Source organism: Haemaphysalis longicornis, unplaced genomic scaffold, assembly GCF_048455015.1.
Source record: "Haemaphysalis longicornis isolate Haplotype H1 unplaced genomic scaffold, Haemaphysalis longicornis Haplotype H1 scaffold_7, whole genome shotgun sequence".
NCBI classification, from domain to species: domain Eukaryota; kingdom Metazoa; phylum Arthropoda; class Arachnida; order Ixodida; family Ixodidae; genus Haemaphysalis; species Haemaphysalis longicornis.
Genome location: NW_027526422.1, coordinates 12219057 through 12237305, shown reverse-complemented (window position 1 = coordinate 12237305; position 18249 = coordinate 12219057). Strand labels below are relative to the sequence as shown.

At 49.2% G+C, this 18249-nt stretch overlaps 2 protein-coding genes across 13 annotated transcripts in view; one reads left to right on the top strand and one right to left on the bottom strand.

The window, feature by feature from the left end:
- Nucleotides 1-18249, bottom strand: part of LOC144144528 (anoctamin-7-like) — a 118153-nt gene that overhangs the window by 68281 nt on the left and 31623 nt on the right. The window contains exon 2 of one of the 3 annotated variants that reach the window (XM_077676014.1): nucleotides 6642-6822. In XM_077676014.1, coding sequence (XP_077532140.1) covers nucleotides 6642-6773 — 132 coding nt within the window. In that variant the 5' untranslated portion in view covers nucleotides 6774-6822. Of the gene's footprint in view, nucleotides 1-3997; nucleotides 4140-6641; nucleotides 6823-18249 lie in introns of those variants that run through there. The other 2 variants (XM_077676016.1, XM_077676015.1) reach the window with 2 other exon arrangements.
- Nucleotides 1-18249, top strand: part of LOC144144530 (uncharacterized) — a 321359-nt gene that overhangs the window by 282357 nt on the left and 20753 nt on the right. The window contains exon 1 of one of the 10 annotated variants that reach the window (XM_077676029.1): nucleotides 6758-6888. The exons of the other annotated variants lie outside the window; for them this stretch is intronic. The gene's annotated coding sequence lies outside the window, so the exon portion shown is untranslated. Of the gene's footprint in view, nucleotides 1-6757; nucleotides 6889-18249 lie in introns of those variants that run through there. 10 annotated transcript variants of the gene reach the window in all.

Sequence of the window (18249 nt, the reverse complement as noted above, 5' to 3'; positions counted from 1 at the left end):
CTGTTATACCGTAGGGCAAGCTTTCGCAATTAAAAAAGATCCGTATTTGTTAATGGTATATACTTGATTCTAGAACACACCTCTCCAGGGCAATTTGCGGGTGATATGAAGCTGTACCATGCAGTTCTATTGCTGGCAGATCTACGAGACATAAAGAAAGTTTGCTTGCCGTGCAAAATTAATTAAGTGAACCTGAATCCCCCGAGGGCTTTAGTGAACACGCACGCACGCACCCCACAAACACATACATTTACATAGATACTATTGTACTCTGCAATTTCTCGCCTCACTTCTTGCTTAGAATGGATATATATATATATATATATATATATATATATATATATATATATATATATATATATATATATATATATATATATATATATATATATATATATATATATATATATATATATATATAAGGGTAGTAGAGACAAAGACACACGGGAAAGACGTAGAAAAGAGAAATAAGTTTACTGACGTTTCAGGAAGAGGACTTCCTTTCTTCAGAGTCCTCTTCCTGAAACGTCAGTAAACTTATTTCTATTTTCTACGTCTTTCTCGTGTGTCTCTATCTCTACTACCCTTATTTTTTCGCGCTCTGTGGGAGTTTTTATCTTTCCAGAGTATATATATATATATATATATATATATATATATATATATATATATATATATATATATATATATATATATATATATATATGATAGTACTTTTTTAATAGTGTACCGCACAAGAGGATTCAGTACTGTTGGCGGCCACTTTTCAGACAACTGACAAAGTTATTGGGAGTATGGTGTGCTGTTTAAATAACTTTTTCTTTTTTTCTTTCTTTTTTTTTTTTTTTGAGCGTGACAAAGCTCGAGGAAAATATTTGAGACCAGCATCCAGACTTCTCGGCTTGAAAAAAAGCTTAAAGACGAGAGGGGCAGATGTTTTTCGCTGTCACCGACGCCGCGTGTGATTTACAGCGGTGCTGTGCGGGGTTTTCTTTTCACGATCCCTCCGTCATAGTATACAATGGACACAGCTAAAACGTTGCGCGAACTCGTGCGTTGCAGGCCGCGGAGCACCAGCCCTGTAGGGTCGAGTTTGAGCAGTCGCAGCCAAGTCTCTACGAATCGGAGACAAGAAATACACGCGTCTGTCCGTGAAATATGTGGAAAGAGTGATGTCTGCTGTCCCGAACTTCTCCGCAACCATGCATCTCGCGGGGCAAATGAAACGACGGATAGTCATTTTTTCGAACAACGAAACAACTTTCAACCACAGAGGGCGTAGTTTTTGTATACGTTTGTAACAGAAGTTTCGTGTCGGGATGTCCTATCTTTCTTGGAAGCTACCTCTAGGCTTTCGTATGAGTACAACACGGTTTTGCCAAAATGCAGACTAAAATGTCGACATAAGTTGCAGCTGCTTTCAAAAGTAATTCAGTGTGTCGACTACTGAAATATCGTCGTCCTCTCGTCTGTACCCGTGTTCCATATGCCTGCAATGATGGTGTGCACATAGCTTTACTTACTAGCAAACGCAAGATTATGACTGTAATTAACCAAAAGGGGCGCTACTAGGCTGACATGGGATGTGAAGGACGGATAACTGACGAACGGCAATGCGACTGCTCAAAAACGGGGCAAAAGGTAAAAGGAAGCCGCAGACTGCGTGAGAGGCGGGGGGAGGAGGAGGAGGAGGAGGAGGAGGAGGAGGAGGAAGAAGAAGAAGAAGAAGAAGAAGAAGAAGAAGAAGAAGAAGAAGAAGAAGAAGAAGAAGAAGAAGAAGAAGAAGAAGAAGGGTGGTGGTGGTGGTGGTGGTGGTGTGATGATGATGAGGAAGAAGAAGAATGACGATGACGACGATGGTGGTAGTGCTGGTGTGGTGATGATGATGTTGAGGAGGAGGAGGAGGAGGAAACCTATAATGGAGCCGAATACGGAAAAGTGGGTATACCATCTTTTCACGGGTAAAACTTGAAGGCAGCAATACGCGCATGGAATGAGTGGTTGGAAGTTATTACTCAGTAATAATAGTGAGAGACGAGAGTTGGAGCGACCTTTTGTTCCGACACTTGGCTGTGGAACAACCCCAGGGATGATGTTGATTACGGGAAAGCGACGACGCAGATAATTGTGACTACCAGTGATGACAGTGGCGAGCACTGATGGCAGCGTGCCGCCGATGGTACCGCTGTTGATGGCGCACAGAGGAAGCACGGGAGGCAGCTGTAAGAACGCTGACTGCGTAAACAAAATGGCTCCCATAATAGTAATAATAATAATGGTAATACCAAAGACTGATAGTTTATAAGAATATAGTAATCCCGGTGATGCTACGGTGACTGGTTCGGCATAATGATAAGATATCTCCGGTTACCTAATGCATGCAAACGTGGGCTATAGCTCGTGCAACGCGGTTTTAGGGCGTGAAAAATGCGCCAAAATCATAAAATTTTCTTTGTAGCCAGGTTCGCCTAATAAATTTATTGATGCTGCACAGGCGATGAGGCTCGCCGTAGTGAAGAGCTCCGGAACAATTTTGACCACCTGGGGATCTTTAACGTGCGCCGAAACCTCGTACACACGGGCTTTTTTGCTTTTCGCCTCCATCCGAAAAGCAGCCGCCGCGGCCGGGAATCGAACCCGTGTCATTGGGCTCAGCTGCAGAACGCCTTAGCCACTGAGACAGCGCGGCGGGTGTTCGCCTAATAAAGACCTTTTCTTCACAGAAAGATGGTTAAAACGCGAAGCTTTCTTCCATGCAACTTGAGTCAAACCGAAAGACCACAATTGACTCTCCCAAAGTCCAACATCCAAACTGCCAAAGTCCAGTCCCACACAACCAAAGTCCAAAGGCAAAGTCCTGCTTAGAGAATATCTCATCATCACAATCATCATCATAATCAACAACGTCGTCGTCGTCGTCGCCTTAAAAATGTGCACTGCCAAGCTATATTTTCTTGCGTGTTACGAGAGGTCCGTTATGTTTTCAAAGACATCGCCCATTGTTCGGTTATGTGGTGTATGATTGATGCACCTTTTGTGAAACCCATTGTGGAAAGTTGGCTTTCCTGCAGCTGTGGTGAACGCGATCATTAAGGCATAGAAAGCTTCGCTTTAATAATATGCCACTTGGCCCTCCGCACTTCGAGGGTTGATCGAATGGCAATCATGTGGGAGGCCGGTAACGCCAAGTATCGTCGTAGGTGCTGTAGCGGCGACATCAGCAGAATACATTCGTTCTTCATTAAGCAAACATTTCATCTAAGGAAGCGATGTGTCCCTGGCTCCACGTAAAAAAAAGTGCATTCTTACGCGCGTACGTACGTCTTCATCATCATCGTCGCAAAGTCTCTATCCCGACTGAGAGGGGTGCCGAGCGGATAGTAGAGCGGTATCACTATTATTTTCTTCACGAGGGACATAGATGGCCCGTCCGATAAAATGAGGATTAGAGCCACGGTAGCTCTCTTCGATACGTTCCTTGCGTTAGACAGGAACGAATTTATGGGAAGTGTGCGCGTGTGTGTATTTGCGTATGAACGCCCCTGTCGCATGTCATGATATCCCATGTTCTTTCCCTCCGAAAAAGTTCATCAGGATTATTTTTCTGTATCCGTATTATGCCATTTTAAGCTCGGACAGTATTGCCATGCTGGTGCACTTCAGTAGGCACAATTTGCTGCTGCATCGCACTGACGCAGAGTATACGAAAACTCGAGCCGCTCAAAGATCACGCATATGCATCCCGTTAAAGATATGAGCGGCATGGTTTGCTTCCTGCCGTCGTTAACCCGAGCAGAAAAAGTTATTGGCGACTCAAGACGGCTTATCTATGTTACATCCACACGTGTTAGCACCACAAGAACAGATGCAGGCGCGTTCGCGGTTCCGGTGGGGCTCATTTTGACCAGGTATTTTGCCACTTTGAGTGTGCATGGATAGTTGGCGGTACGCGAGAGCCTGGTGGTGCAGAGCGCAGAGAGAGGGGGCCGGTGCTCACCGTGCATACGCTTGCCTGTTGAGCGGCCGGCCGAGTGGCTGCTCCTCATGCCAGGCCTCGACCAGCGGCGGCGGCGGCGGCGGCGGCCACGGATCGGGCGACGACAAACGCGAGCGCGACCGCTTCGCAACCGAGGCGTTTCTCGATCTGCCGTCGCCGCGCGAGCGCACCTGCGGGCGCGGCAGAGCGCGGCGGCGGCGGCGACGCGGGACGCGGGACGCAGGCGCGACCGCGCGGCATCTCGCGCTTAGCGCCCGTTAGGTGACGAGGCCCACGGAAGCCGTGCTTTAGGCTGGCCGGCAGCTCCACCGCGCTAGTCGTAACTGTGTTTCCGTTGTGTAGTTGCTGCTGCTGCTACTGTTCTGTGTGTTAGGGACGGCGGTGATGATGGATGTCGTTTCAGCTGTGATGGTGGTTGTTTTGTAGCGTGAGCTACACTGGTCGAGGTTGAGCAGATCCGCGTGGCTCCTGGAGAGCCGCGCTGCGCATGCGCGAGGAGCAGTGACGTCACACAGCGCACAGAACGTTGCTCGCTGCCCGGCGTCTCTCACACACCCCACGCGCCCAGCGTCTTCGCCGACCTACGTTCCGCACGTGGCGGACCGGTCCACTTGATGATCATGCGAAGGGTTGCCAGGTGTGCAGCCTATGGCTCGTGCGTCGCAGCAACAACGGCGTGCGCCTGTGGAACCAGCTTAGCTCTGGGGTGATCGGTGATGCTGCGCCGGGGCCGCTCGATAAATACCTATACATGTGTCACATAATGCGTATACCGCGTGTGTGTGTCATTGAAGCAGCTGTAAGCATGATAATCAAATTAATCCTAGACAGCGAGGAAAGCTAAGAATAACCAGCTGAACCTTAGCTCACGCTACGTATATCCTGGCATAGCCAAGCTAAGCCACTGCTAATTTTTTTTTTTTAGTGCACGCACTAGAGCGATTCTGTGGTTCAGTTTCCTCCGCACGGCACTCGAGTGACCAACACATGTTGCAAACAGAGCAAATTCGGTGAATGACAGCAACGTGAATGACATTTGACTCAAAGATGGGAAATGCACTCTGGCTCTGACCAATGCAGAACGTCATGCTTGCATTGCATGATGCCACAGCGCAGAAGAACAAACTTTTGAGCCAAATCACGCGAGTGGCATCGTCATTCGCCGAAATTTCATGATCGGCGTCAGGGATTTGTTAATTAAGTGCGTCGTGGTGAAGCTGAACTACGGGACCGCCCAGGGTGGTGCACTTCCGTAGTTGTGTGCTAGTGCGAGTTTGTGCTAGCACACCCATGTGCTAGTGCTAGCACACCCATGTGTGCTAGCACACCCATGAGCTTTGGATGTAGCCCGGTGAGTACACTGGGAAATTACACCTAGAAATTTTGAGCAATATTTAGTACGAAGCATTTTTGGCTAGTAACCTGGTTTCCGGGGGTTAGGTCCGGCTTTTCACTTCCGCTTTTTGTGCTTCACGGTTTTTCCTCCCGGAAAAATAAAACACTCCTCCATCTCTGTCGTAACGAGCCTAAATACACATGATACTATACACGCAAAACCTTTTCAAGCTATTACCATTGGTGGTACGGTTCAGAGAAGTGAACATGGCCTACTTGGTGGCGTTCCGCAGATTTAAGACCGTACACAAGCGCATAATCAAAAATTACAGCCTTCTTCTAATTGGAAATTCCTTTCCGCTGGGTCCTACTTTATTTCATGTAGCAGTCCCATTGAAGGGCCCAAGCAAGAGGGGCATAATAAACGATTCGTTACTCACAGTACAAGCAGAAAGAACGGTGGGAATAGGGCGTTGACGACAGAAATGCAAAAAAAAAAAATAACATACTACTCTATCTTCCAATTTATCATGGTAATGAATATGAATTACAATGAACTCAGTAAGCTTGTTCGTGCCCTTAATTGTGGGTGGAAAGAGCGAACATTTAGAAATGTCAGTTACAGCATTATAAAGGGTTGGATGTTTAAGGTGTTTATTCCGTGGGAAAATGAACGAGAAACCTGGGTTGAAAAACGGCACCTAAGAGGGGCTAAATGCTAGCAGAGCAAAAACAAAACATAAAGAGAACGATAGATACTTTTCCGCGCTGTCGTGAGCTGCCCCAAACCAAACAAGAGCAAAACACGCAACTGCGTTCGGCTGGTATACACCCCACAGATCCAGCCATTTCCGCCCGGTCGCCCGAAGAAAGAGCAAGATCAATCCGATTCAACTATGAATGCCACGCGCGGCATCTCAATTCTCCAATAGGGAGTTTCGGCCTAAATTTCTATTCTGTACGTCCGTTGAATCACCACGAATTGTTTCTGCCGCAGGTCCTACTCTTTCAGCTTTTACTTTTTTCATTAAAAGGCCAATCATAGGCAATTTAGTACACGCACTTTTTTTTCTGTCTCTGAGCCAATTTCTAAAGGTTTCCTAAAGTTATCCAGTCAAATGCGCACCAGCTTGACACCCAACGGAACAAATCTAGTCTGAAGGCCTCACCTATCTCTGAGGAGTTGCAATGAGACACAGCATGTTTTGCGCAAACACTCACAGGTGCGAGTGCGGACTGCAGTTCAGTTCCACCGCGCTTGAACCAGCGGCGTGTGCATCGAGCGAGCTCGCCGAGCAGGAGCACTCACCAGTTGGTCGTGGCTGAGCAGCGCCCCGTGCTCGTCCCTGCGGAAGGAGCCGTACGACGTGGCCGGCCCCTGCTGCTGCTGCTCGGCCCCGTTCAGCTCGTACTTCTCGCTGTAGTGGCCCAGCCGAGGCATCTCCGGGACGCCCGCGGCCGCCGCCGCCGCCGACGGAATCCTGGCGCCGCTGCAAAGACACGCACCATCACCGCGGTCAGCACGCGCATGCGTCGAAGTCCCGTCTAGACAAAAAGTACGTCTTGATAACTCTGTACCCGTCCCAGTTTGCCTTGCCAAGTGGCGAACAAACGGACAACCTGCACCTCACTTTAGTCCCATGTTCTGTTCTCGGCTGTCACAAAGAGCCTCGTTGGTCATACATCGACGTCGTTGTGTGGGCAGCCTTCGTCTCGTCAGGATTATCGATGTGTTTGTGGAGAACGCCGCTCCTGGCGCCCTCGGCAACTTCTCCGCTCCTGCGCATCTTTGGCGACGTAAGACCAGCACCTCCTGGCCCTTCTGGCGCTATTTAGACTTACCATTTTTCCTCAATGGGCGAACGTCGAAGCCCATCGATGTACAGTTCCGCTCGTATTCATTCTCAGTTTCGTACGCTGTATTGAACGTGTATAGTGCTCGCGATGTGACCGCAGTGGGAGGCGAGCGCCGAGTGTAACGATCCCAAGCGACAGCCTCGCTTGGCTGCCGAGGCGCGACCCGCGAGATGCCGCAATGACAGGAATGGCCGCGCTTCGCTGGCCGCCGCCACCGTCGACGCCTCCACTTAAGACAATGGCTGCGTCTTGCTCATAGCGACGTCCGTAATGGCCTCATTAGCGCCCGGTCTCTGTACATGCCTTCTGTCGATGCCGGGAAAGCGTCGAAATTTTTCTCCATTGATTTAAACTAATAGTCAGGAAGGAACATGCTCCGATTTACAAGCACTGAATGATTTTTTTTTTTTGCCGGGAGTTGGGGGTGTATTTAGGGCCCAAATCGTGGTGAAAGGGGGGGCTGTGCGAGACAATGCGGGCAGTGAACATTGTAAGCTGTGAATTCATAGTTTAACGTACACTCCGCATCTGCTTTACAGACATCTCAGCCAAAAATTTGTTTTGGTTATAACTAGAAACTAAAAGGAATGCTTGAGTTATAGGTCAGTGGACTAAGTTTCAGTTTGAACGCCCCGCAAAGTAATGTGGTGGGGAAGATGCACGAGCTAAAAAAAATCTTTTAGACGAGAAGGCCCGATATCTAAGGTAGGAAAAAGATAGCGGAATGGCGGTGTGTGTGTGTGTGTGTGTGTGTGTGTGTGTGTGTGTGTGTGTGCGTGTGCGTGTGCGTGTGCGTGTGCGTGTGTGTGTGTGTGTGTGTGTGTGTGTGTGTGTGTGTGTGTGTGTGTGTGTGTGTGTGTGCATGTATGGGGGTGCGTGCGTGTATGGGGGGGTGCGTGTGCGCGTGTGCGTGCGTGTATGTGGGGGGTGCGTATAAATCACTAAGTTAAATAAATGGGCGTCAGCGGCTTCTCAATGATAAAAAGTGTGAAAGCCTAAACCATTACAGTAAATTGACATAGTTGACATAATTGACATAACTGATATTCACATACTGTAAATTGACATTATGTCCCCGTGACTTGCACACACGACCTCCGAGCTGTTGTTGTTCATAAAACTTTTTTTGCCTTCTATGTTCACACCCTACGTTTGTATATTTCTAAGCATTTATTTTTACCCATGGTCCATTTACAACTCTCACGTGAATGTGGTCTGTTTCGTGCCTGATATTTCTCATCACCTGAGAAGGTCCAGCGCTCTTGGTGAGCACTTAAAACAAACAAACAAACAAACAAACAAACAAACAAAGAAACAAAGAAACAAACAAACAAACAAACAAAAAATAAAAAATAAAAAATATATATAAATAAATAAATAAACGTGCCAAGACATGCGGTGCCGATGACGCAGAGGAAGAGGCACTGGTACAGACTTACTTACAGTTAAGTTAATGCCTATTTCGAAAAGTACATGTTTAGCGAAATCAAAATGCCAACATTGCACGAGTAAAGCAATAAAAACTAGTAAGAAAGCTTCCTGGGTGCAGTTGAGACGCAACGCATGAATGACTTTTATGTCGCCCCACTTCGCTTTGCACCCGCAATGGCGAAGCCACTTAACGTTCTAGAAATTGGTCACGCCCGTTAAATAGCATCATTTGGGGACACCAATGTTTCTGGGATTTGTATACGCGTTGTTAATCTTCGTTCATTTTCAAAGCCACCTGGTCCAAAAAAGCCTGACGCCCAAATTACTGCGCGCGAAAAAATTTCGGACGTTTTTTCTCGGCGTGTGACACGATAAAAATCGAATCCATTAAAAAAATACACTTAGAACAAAAGCTATGCGCTCAACGGTTCGGTCCCACGACCGCAAAACGATTGAGCAGTCCCAGCTTCCTCCGAGCTCATTGCTGGAAGATCAGAATTAGCCCGACTCCGCGGGCTTTCCGCGGACGGGCGTGACACAAGGAAAATAACAATCGTCGTTTACTCCACCTTGGCACGTACCCATGCTTGCGCTAATGTCAACCGGACACACACTCCGTTCCCAGTTCGCGTCCACAGCGAACGAAGTCAGGAAGAGATCCTTAAGATGGTGCACACCCTTCATCCACCGCACAGCGCCGAATGGTCACGAATGCTGCCTCTGGGCTTACGGCGTGCTTAGCTATTGTTGAGGAGCACTCGCTAAAATATGCACATAACTTAAAAGCCACAAACAGTCGACTCCGCGGTCGTCCGAACAGCGAGCATTTATCCCCTGTTGCCACCTGTCGGTTCCTAAGAGAACGACGCGACGGCCGTCGGCACAATTAGATGGCTGTTCCGCTACACGGGCAATCAAAAATGAAAGGGCATGACCATCAGGACAAACTGCCTTCCTGTCCCCTTCTCCCCCAGTCTACCACCTCCCTAAAAAGATGTCGGTTCTGCCTCCTAACTCGTATCGGTGTATATAAAGTTTTATTCTATTTGTTATTTTTTTAGTAGCGTCGGCCAGCCTTGTGAGTGGCCTTCAGACCGGTTTCCTGGTGATGTCACTGTCTACGGCAGCTTTACCCGCCGCGGTCTTTTGAAAGCGGAAAAATGGGGCACGAGGCTACACGACGCTCATGTAGAGAGCGGAAGGAAAGAACAAAGCCAACTTAGCGCGCGAACTTTGACAGTGTAAGGATTAGAACGTGGGATGCTTCCCCCAACAGCGCCTTGGACACGAGGAAGATTGCGCTTACATACCTCACGAAAGGGGCTGCGGCGACAGGATTCTTTTTATGGGCGAAGCCTCTTAGGGGCTGGGGTTGTTGGCGTGTCCTGTCGTCGTCGTCGTAATCGTCGTCTCATGCAGTCATGGTGCTAAAACACCTGGACACTTGTTTACGCCTCAAGCTAGAACGCTTCGTAACGCGTACTAAAAAAAAAACATCGGGACACTCGTTTACGCCTCAAGCTAGAACGCTTCGTAACGCGTACTAAAAAAAAACATCGGGATACTCGTTTACCCCTCGCACTAGAACGCTTCGTAACGCGTACTAAAAAAACCCCTGGGACACTCGTTTACGCCTCGCGCTAGAACGTTTCTTAACCCGTACTGAAAAAACATCGGGACACTCGTTTATGCCTCTTCCTAGAACGCTTCGTAACGCGTACTGAAAAATACATCGGGACACTCGTTTACCCCTCGCGCTAGAACGCTTCGTAACGCGTACTAAAAAAAACCCCGGGACACTCGTCTACGCTTCGCGCAAGAACGCTTCGTAACCCGTACTGAAAAAACACCGGGACACTCATTTACGCCTCGCGCTAGAACGCTTCGTGCTTCAAAGACACGAGACTTTTACATCAAAGCTGTATACCCCTACCTCCCAACGGTTTCATCTCCGTTGGCAAAAACGCCAAGGCGCCAAGAATACACTTATGCATGCTTCGCTGCTCCCCAGGTTTCACGTTAGTGAAGATGGCTCGAGATTTTTTTTTATCAGAAGCGAGCAGCAGGAGTGACTTCGACGCCTTTGTCTAGGTCACCGTCGCATCTTCGCGTGGCGAAAAGAAAGAAAGCTCGAAAGAGGCGTCACTGGTCGGCTAGCGCTCCTCACAGAGTAACCATTTGTTCCAAACCAGCAGACATAAAACATCATCACCACATGCAAAGTAAGCTATCAGCCCATATACATTGTGTTGTGCTCGCAAAATGTGCAACACCACCGCGTCTCTTGCATCGATGGCGCATATTGCTCGCAGAAACGCGGCAACTATGGCAGGAACGGAAAGAGGAACCAAAGAAGAAAGGCGAGAGTCAAGAGATTGGGCCACTACTATTAATTTACTCTTATTACCTTTGATACATGGGAAAGCAGAAACTCAACGACAGTATGAGGAGATTGCGTGGTCAAGAGAACAGCAGAATTCATAAAAAAAATAGGGCGAACACAAATACACCAAAATGTCACGCGTAGCACGTTTTCATGTACACTTCTTTCATATACACTTAACCAGCGTATGCGTTTGAATGCGCTAAACGTTGCTTATAATGAGGTCGTTCCCCCTAATACTGATTTATTTTCCTTTTTACAGTTGCCTTCATTTGATGCACTATTTTTTCAGACTGTGGTTACAAAACATTTTTGGGAGAGTGATTTCCTTTTTCCGTTCGTCCCTATAAGGCAACTGAGACACCATGACAAATTTATTACCCCGAAGTGTTATACCCGCTTTGGTCGTTATACAAGACAGTATTATGTTCCTAACATATTTAATTCTTTACCTACTGAGCTATACTCTCTCTCATCAAAACATGCACTCAAACTGTATCTCGGAACCAATCATTCTTCCTTGTTGTTGTTTTAGACTAGCTCTTTTTTTTTTCATGCGTAGGTTTCCATTGATGTACATCCTTGCTATTACACTACTTTGTATTTTTTGTGCTTGTTATATGGCTTGCTTTGGTCTACTTTTGTTCTGTAGCCTGCCTTGTTTTTTAGCCTGTTTACGTAAAACTTGCTAACCATATTTTTTACCTTTATTACTTGTCGCGGACTGCCGGGTACAGCCCGACAAGCCTTCATGGCTTGGGTTGACCCGATTTTGTAATGTGCGTTCCTTTTTCATGAAATAAAAGCTTATTATAGCTTATTATTATTCTAACAATACCGTGTGTGTCATTCTGGAATAATGAAGTTAGTAGTATAGCACTAGTACGTTTAAAGCGGAACAGAAGGAACCGGGGTCAAATAAGATGTATTGGGGATTAGGAAAGCGGTATTGACGGTATGTATATGTAGGCAAGAAACTATGAGCTGTTTCCGGGAGTTCTTCATGGGCACTTAAATGAAATTTTTTTATTCATGGGTTGAAGTTGCCAGTCGTAACGAATAATAGAATGTTGACACAGTAATCACAGTACTCATAAAACGGATCCGTAGATTTTCAGTACGTAGTTCCGACGGATTTTCAGGCAGTTAACATCTGCCAATGTCGAAGCCCATGGTCCCAAAATAATCCTTGAGGAATTTAAGTCTACTTAAGTGCTTTGAAGGCGAAACCCTGGCGATACGTATTACAACTTGTTCACTGCTTCACCGCATTTACATTTGTTTCTTCGTTTTCGTTTTTTTTTTGTGCGAATTGCTTCAGCTGGTTTCTTCTCTGTTATACCATGTATGCCTCTCAATTAGGTGGGATGCTACCCCCAACAACGCCTCGGTCACGAGGACAATTGCGTTTACACACCGCGCGGAAAGGGCTGCGAGGACAGGATTCTTTTGTTTAGGGGCGAGGCCCCTTAGGGGCTGGAGCTGTTGGCGTCTCCTCCCGTCGTCGTCGTAATCGATGTCTCATGTAGTCACGGGGCTAAAACAGCGGGACACTTGTTTACGCCTTAAGCTAGAACGCTTCGTAACGCGTACCAAAAAAACACCAGGACACACGTTTACGACTCTTGCTAGAACGCTTCGTAACGCGAACTGAAAAAACACAGGGGAACTCGTTTACGCCTCGCGCTATAGAGAGTTTCGTGCTTCAAAGATGAGCGACTTTTTTTACAGCAAAGCTTTATACCTCTACCTCCCAATGGTTCCATCTCCATTGGCAAAAACGCCAAGGCGCCAAGAATACACTTATACCCCTGTCACACGGGCACTTTCAATCGCGATTGAGTCGATCCGGATCGAGCTCAATCCGGATCGGGTCCCTGCTACACGGCAGTTTCAATCGCGATCGAGTTCGATCCCGCTCGAACTCAATCCTGGTTTCTCAAGCGCGATCGAGGCTTCCGAGCGCGATCGAACGAAAGCGGTGATACTCTCGTCCCCGCTGAGTAATGGCACAGAATGTGATAACTTCAACTAACGCCACAAATTGTGTCAAATAACTTGACCCAAATAAGCGTGAGGTAATATTTACATAGTTACGTATAGCTACGACCGCGCGAAGTTACCAGACGCCGGCCGCAAGTACATTGTTAGCGCCATCTGGCGTACACAAGTGCAACCCGTGCAACTTCTCGATCGCGATTGAAACGTGCCGTGTAGCAGCGGCAGTACGTCGAGCGCGCTCGAAAACTCGATCGCGATTCACTTCAATCGCGATTGAAAGTGCCCGTGTGACAGGGGTATTATACACTGCATGCTTCGCCCCTCCCCAGATTTCACGTTAGTGGAGATGGCCCGGGATTTTTTTCTTCTTAAAGAAAGAGCATGCTTTCGGTCTTTTAAAGCCGGCACTCGTCTCTCAATTACGGTACACTCGTCTCTCAAATACGGTAGGGCGTCGCCACCTGTTAGCCCACTTACACATCCAACACACCACCATCACGGAAGATCGCGTTCAACTCCCATTCGAGTGGAGATGCACCTTCCATGTGCGCCCTCTTCCAAGCAACATGACAAAAGAAGACCGTAATGGCCGGCGCCTGGCGCGGGCGGAAGCCCTGTCGCGCCAATATGGATCGAAAGCCGGCGTGTTCTATGTGGACGCTTCCGTCCCACAGCACGGGGGATGGTATACGGCTGCCGTCGTCAGCGAGAACCGAGCAGTTAACGGGCTCACTTTCCGAGCCCGGAACATAACACATGCGGAGGAAGTCATCATTGCATTGGCAACTTGTCGCCCCACATCGCAAACAATCATCTCCGACTCGCGAGGGGCCTGTCGGAACATCGAAAACGGCTGTGTAGCGTACTCAGCATACCGTTTGTTGAAGCATACCGACTATTATGGAAACCCCGCATCCTGCCGTATAGTCCGGGCTACTGCTCACATGGGACTATAGAAGGGAATGAGGCAGCCGATACCGCCGCCCGCGCGCTCTGTTACCGGGCATTCCCACTCGACTCCGCCGAACAGGGAGACCTCGAATTAAATCCGGTATATTCTTTCCTCGCGAAATCGGTCAGCATTGCCAATCCGGCGCCAGCCCTTATTATCCACGCCCGTGTAAAGGCTTAAGTAAAGCGGAGGAGCGGCTTCTACTCCGACTTTACACAAACACCATGCTGTGCCCGGCAGCTCTCAAACACTTTGAAAGTTGCACGCACTGTGGGGAGAAGTTTTCGGACACCTATCACATGGTGTGGGCCTGCTCCACCAATCCTGCTATACCCCCTATCCCTAACCTAGCCACCCGGGATGACTCGGAGGCGATCCTGCTTGGATGCTCTGACCTTGAGGCCCAAATCTGACCGGGGCCCTGGTCAGACGAGCCCTAGGCAGCGCCCGACGCCAATGGGGTCCCGTACTAGAGACCTCCGCCTAGTATTTGTAAGGGTCGTCCCCCTTAAGGAGCGGTTCCTGCATACCTCTCATGCATTCTCATTAAGATACCCAATAAATGTTTTTTACCACCACCACCTTGCATGCCAAGTCTCTCGAAGCCCGGCCTTTTGCTCGGCCGTGCGAACTATTTGCGGCCGGACCATGCATGTGGAGTCAATGATCAGTGCTACAGCAGCTTCGACATTCAACTAGCGAATCTTTGACGGTACAGAGCGCATGCGCACGACGACATGAGGATGAACGAACGAGGGGCGTGCGCTATGACGTGTCTTTCTCATTCCGAGCAACTGTTGTCACGATACTACGAACACTGGCGTTCTTTTTTAAATGCGAATGCATTTCTGAGTGGGGGGTTGTCGTGCGTTGGCCGGCGTGCGCCTAGCAACAGCTGTGGCGCGCCTAGCAACCGGAGCACGTGGTAGCTCGGGCGGGAGTAGCGGAGGGCAAGGGGAGAGGAGGAGCGCGCTCGGCGTGTGAGGGCGCTCGCATCGCGGAGCTCGGGCGGAGTAGCGGAGAGTGAGTGGAGAGGAGGAGCGCGCTCGGGCGTGTGAGGGCGCTCGCATCGCGGAGCTCGGCGGAGAGAGCTCGCGCGCGGGGCGGGCGTGTTGCGCGGGTCTCTCTCTCCTCTCGTTGTACCTGACGGCCACAATCACCGCCTTGTGGTCGCTGAAGTGCACGGTCAAAGGGTCTTTGAGAAGCATACGCGCGGCACGCGCGTGCCGCGCGTATGCTTCTCAAAGACCCTTTGACCGTGCACTTCAGCGACCACAAGGCGGTGATTGTGGCCGTCAGGTACAACGATAACACAAACAGGTGCTGATGAATGAATAAATGGTTACGTTCACACTCTCGTCTCTCTTCATTAAGTACGCCATTAATAATAATTACTCGCAGCGCACTCATCGGTGCACCCAATGCATTCGCATTTCCGCACGATCCCCTTCGGGGAGGTGGGGGGATTTTTTGTGTGGCCAATTTCATTTCATTTATTTACTCTCAAGGCACTGGGCATTACAGAGAGGGGTGGCCCGTGGGGCAACAAATATCAAACATAAAGTAAAACAAAACAGCAGGATTACAATAAATTACAATGCACTCTCAGCAATGATTGATTTGAATGCGTTGGCGTCTGTGATTGAAGCGATCAATGCGGGAAGGTGGTTCCAGTCAGTACACCTTTTGGGGATGAAAGAGTTGAAGTGCTGGTTCGTATGTAGGCCAATCTCCCTAAGTGGGTATGCTCGGCTTGACGAACGTGCGCTCGAGACACGCGGTGAACACCAGAGTTTTTTTTTTTCGATATTGGGCAATCTCCCAAAGTGGATATGCTTATTGCATGTGCTCGCCGCTCGTGGCGCGAGCGCACGTGCACTGCGAGGAGAACACGCCACAGATCCCGCCACCAACGCTGGCAGAGTGTTCCCCACTTCTTCGACAGGTGGCCCGGTGCCGTCTCCACGTGTGGATTCTGAAGGGATGGCTTGACAGACTCGTCGTCATCGTCTTTGGCGAGGCGGACCCGTGGCACGCCGGTCACCGAGAGGAACACGCTCACGTGCGCTCGAGGTTTTAAATGCAGAGCATTTCTTTAACTCGCATGTAGCGTCCGCCGTGCGTCCGCAACAGCTCAGCGCGCAGGCGCGCCCTCTCCCCACTCCTCCTCTCCCGCATCACGCTACCCTCTTCGCTCTCAACAACAGGTCCGCACCCCTCCCCCTACACTATATAAAAAAATAATACTTACCGCGGCGCCAGGTTTCGATCCCACGACCCTGCGGGCGGAACGCAAGGTACATTGTGCTCTACCCACTGCGCCACAAAACCGACACAGAATGAAAGGCAACGAACGCGCCTTATATCCTTGACTCATTCAAACTACGTCAAGAAGTTGCTGATACAACGCATTCACTACCACCAACTCCCCAAACACTAAACGTTAACGCAATACACCCACCCCCTATGCGACGCATTTACTCGAGTCCCCCTCGCGGGGAGATGGGCCCTTTTTTTGCCTCCACCGAACGGATTTCAGATTTGTGCCAGTCTAAACAACTCTGCTGTTCAAAAAATAAAAAAAGGACGCCATCCCGCCCTCCTAAAGTGGATGTCCAGCGAAAGCTGTTGAAAACCATAAACATGCTGATGGGGCGGAGTATGAAATATTCCTCGTTGTCTCGGCGGGCTTGTCGCTTGCCCTCGCCTTCTTTGGCGGCAAATGCTAGGTCCTGGCGCATTCACTCGGCGTCTCGGGCAAGAAATGCTCGGTCATGCCTAGCCTGGCACACGCACTCGCCCTCGAATGACGTCAGCCCCCTCCATCTTCGAGAGCAGCTGCAAACCTAATCATTACCAGAATACAAGGGGGGGGGGGGTTCCATTGTTTACAGGCGCCTTATCATCCATCATGCCGTTTCGATGCTTGTCTTGTGGTTTTTCTTTTCACGAATACTGAGTTTTATGCTCCACGCCTGATTAGCCTGACGCATGCGCTGGGTGTCTTGGACAAGGACTGCGAGGTCCTGCCGGGGTTTTTTGTTTGCGACGCGAAATTTTCCGACCAACGAGAGGCTCACGGCTTCGCTGCAAAATGAAAGCCAGTTCGGCGCTTGTGAAACCTGCTGAAACAGCGGAGCTTGCTTCGGCACGCTGGCGGCCAGCTCCCTCAGCGGCTGGGATCGCTCACAACGCTCCTCGCCGTGGTGTGTACGTACTCGAAGCTCACCCACGGAGGTCTGGTACTTTGTCAGTGCACATTTAAGGCAGGACGCGGACGTGCGCCTTGTGCCGAGAACTTGCAGTGGACCGCCGTCGAGGTGGTGGTGCCACCTGTCCGCCAAGCGGGCACGTTCACCTGTCGTAACGGGCATCGCCTACGCATGGCGTGACAACCATCACGGCCGGACATTAGGAGCCCCTAAGCAGCTCCGCTGTCCGAAGAAAATTGTCTGATTTTGGTTTCAATGCGGGGCCTCGCCCAAACGGGCAAGGCCTCCTAAAAATGGAGCGCGAAGCTCATTGGGGTGTCCCTCCGCACGGCAATCCTAAAAAAATTCATCGTAAATATTAGATATTATAATATATAATAAAAAATTCGAGGGCAGCGCATAATCGTAGCGCTGCCCCAATCAGTTAAATAAATTAGAAGGGGGGGGGGGGGTCAAAAAAAATTATTCCACCGGCGGAGGAACGGAAAGGTGCCAGACACTGCTGACTGTAGGGGGCCTTTTGAAATCGACTAGTTAACATTCGCCGATGGGCGTTCAAAGTTAACATGAATCGTGGGCAGAAAAACGAAAGACGTAACTTAATCACTCTTCCGATAACAGGCCGACCTTTGTGTGCGATGAAGTTTAAGTTTAGAATTTGGGTAGCCATTCTTGAAACGCTTCCATGTCTTTAACCAGTGTGCGACAATATATGCGATGGGTGGGCTGGTGAAAGCGCACGTGTTACTTTGCTGGCTAGGCTTGCATTGGCTTGTTATGTGGATGGCGGCATTCCGCTTGTGATGTTTATGCCCCTCGTGAGTACAAATTCCTCGTGGCACTTAAGTCGGCTTGCGTGCTTTTAAGGCGAAAGCCTGGTGATACTTAACCGCATCATCACTTTTACAGCTACATCGTATTTGCGTCTCTTTAGTCACTTTCGTTTCTTTCTTCTTCTTCTTCTTCTTTTTTTTAAATGCAGAGCATTTCAGTAACTCACGATGTCACCCGCGTTGGCGTCCGTAGTCCGCACGCTCACTGCGCATGCGCGTCGAGTCGAGGCGATAGCGAACACTCACGC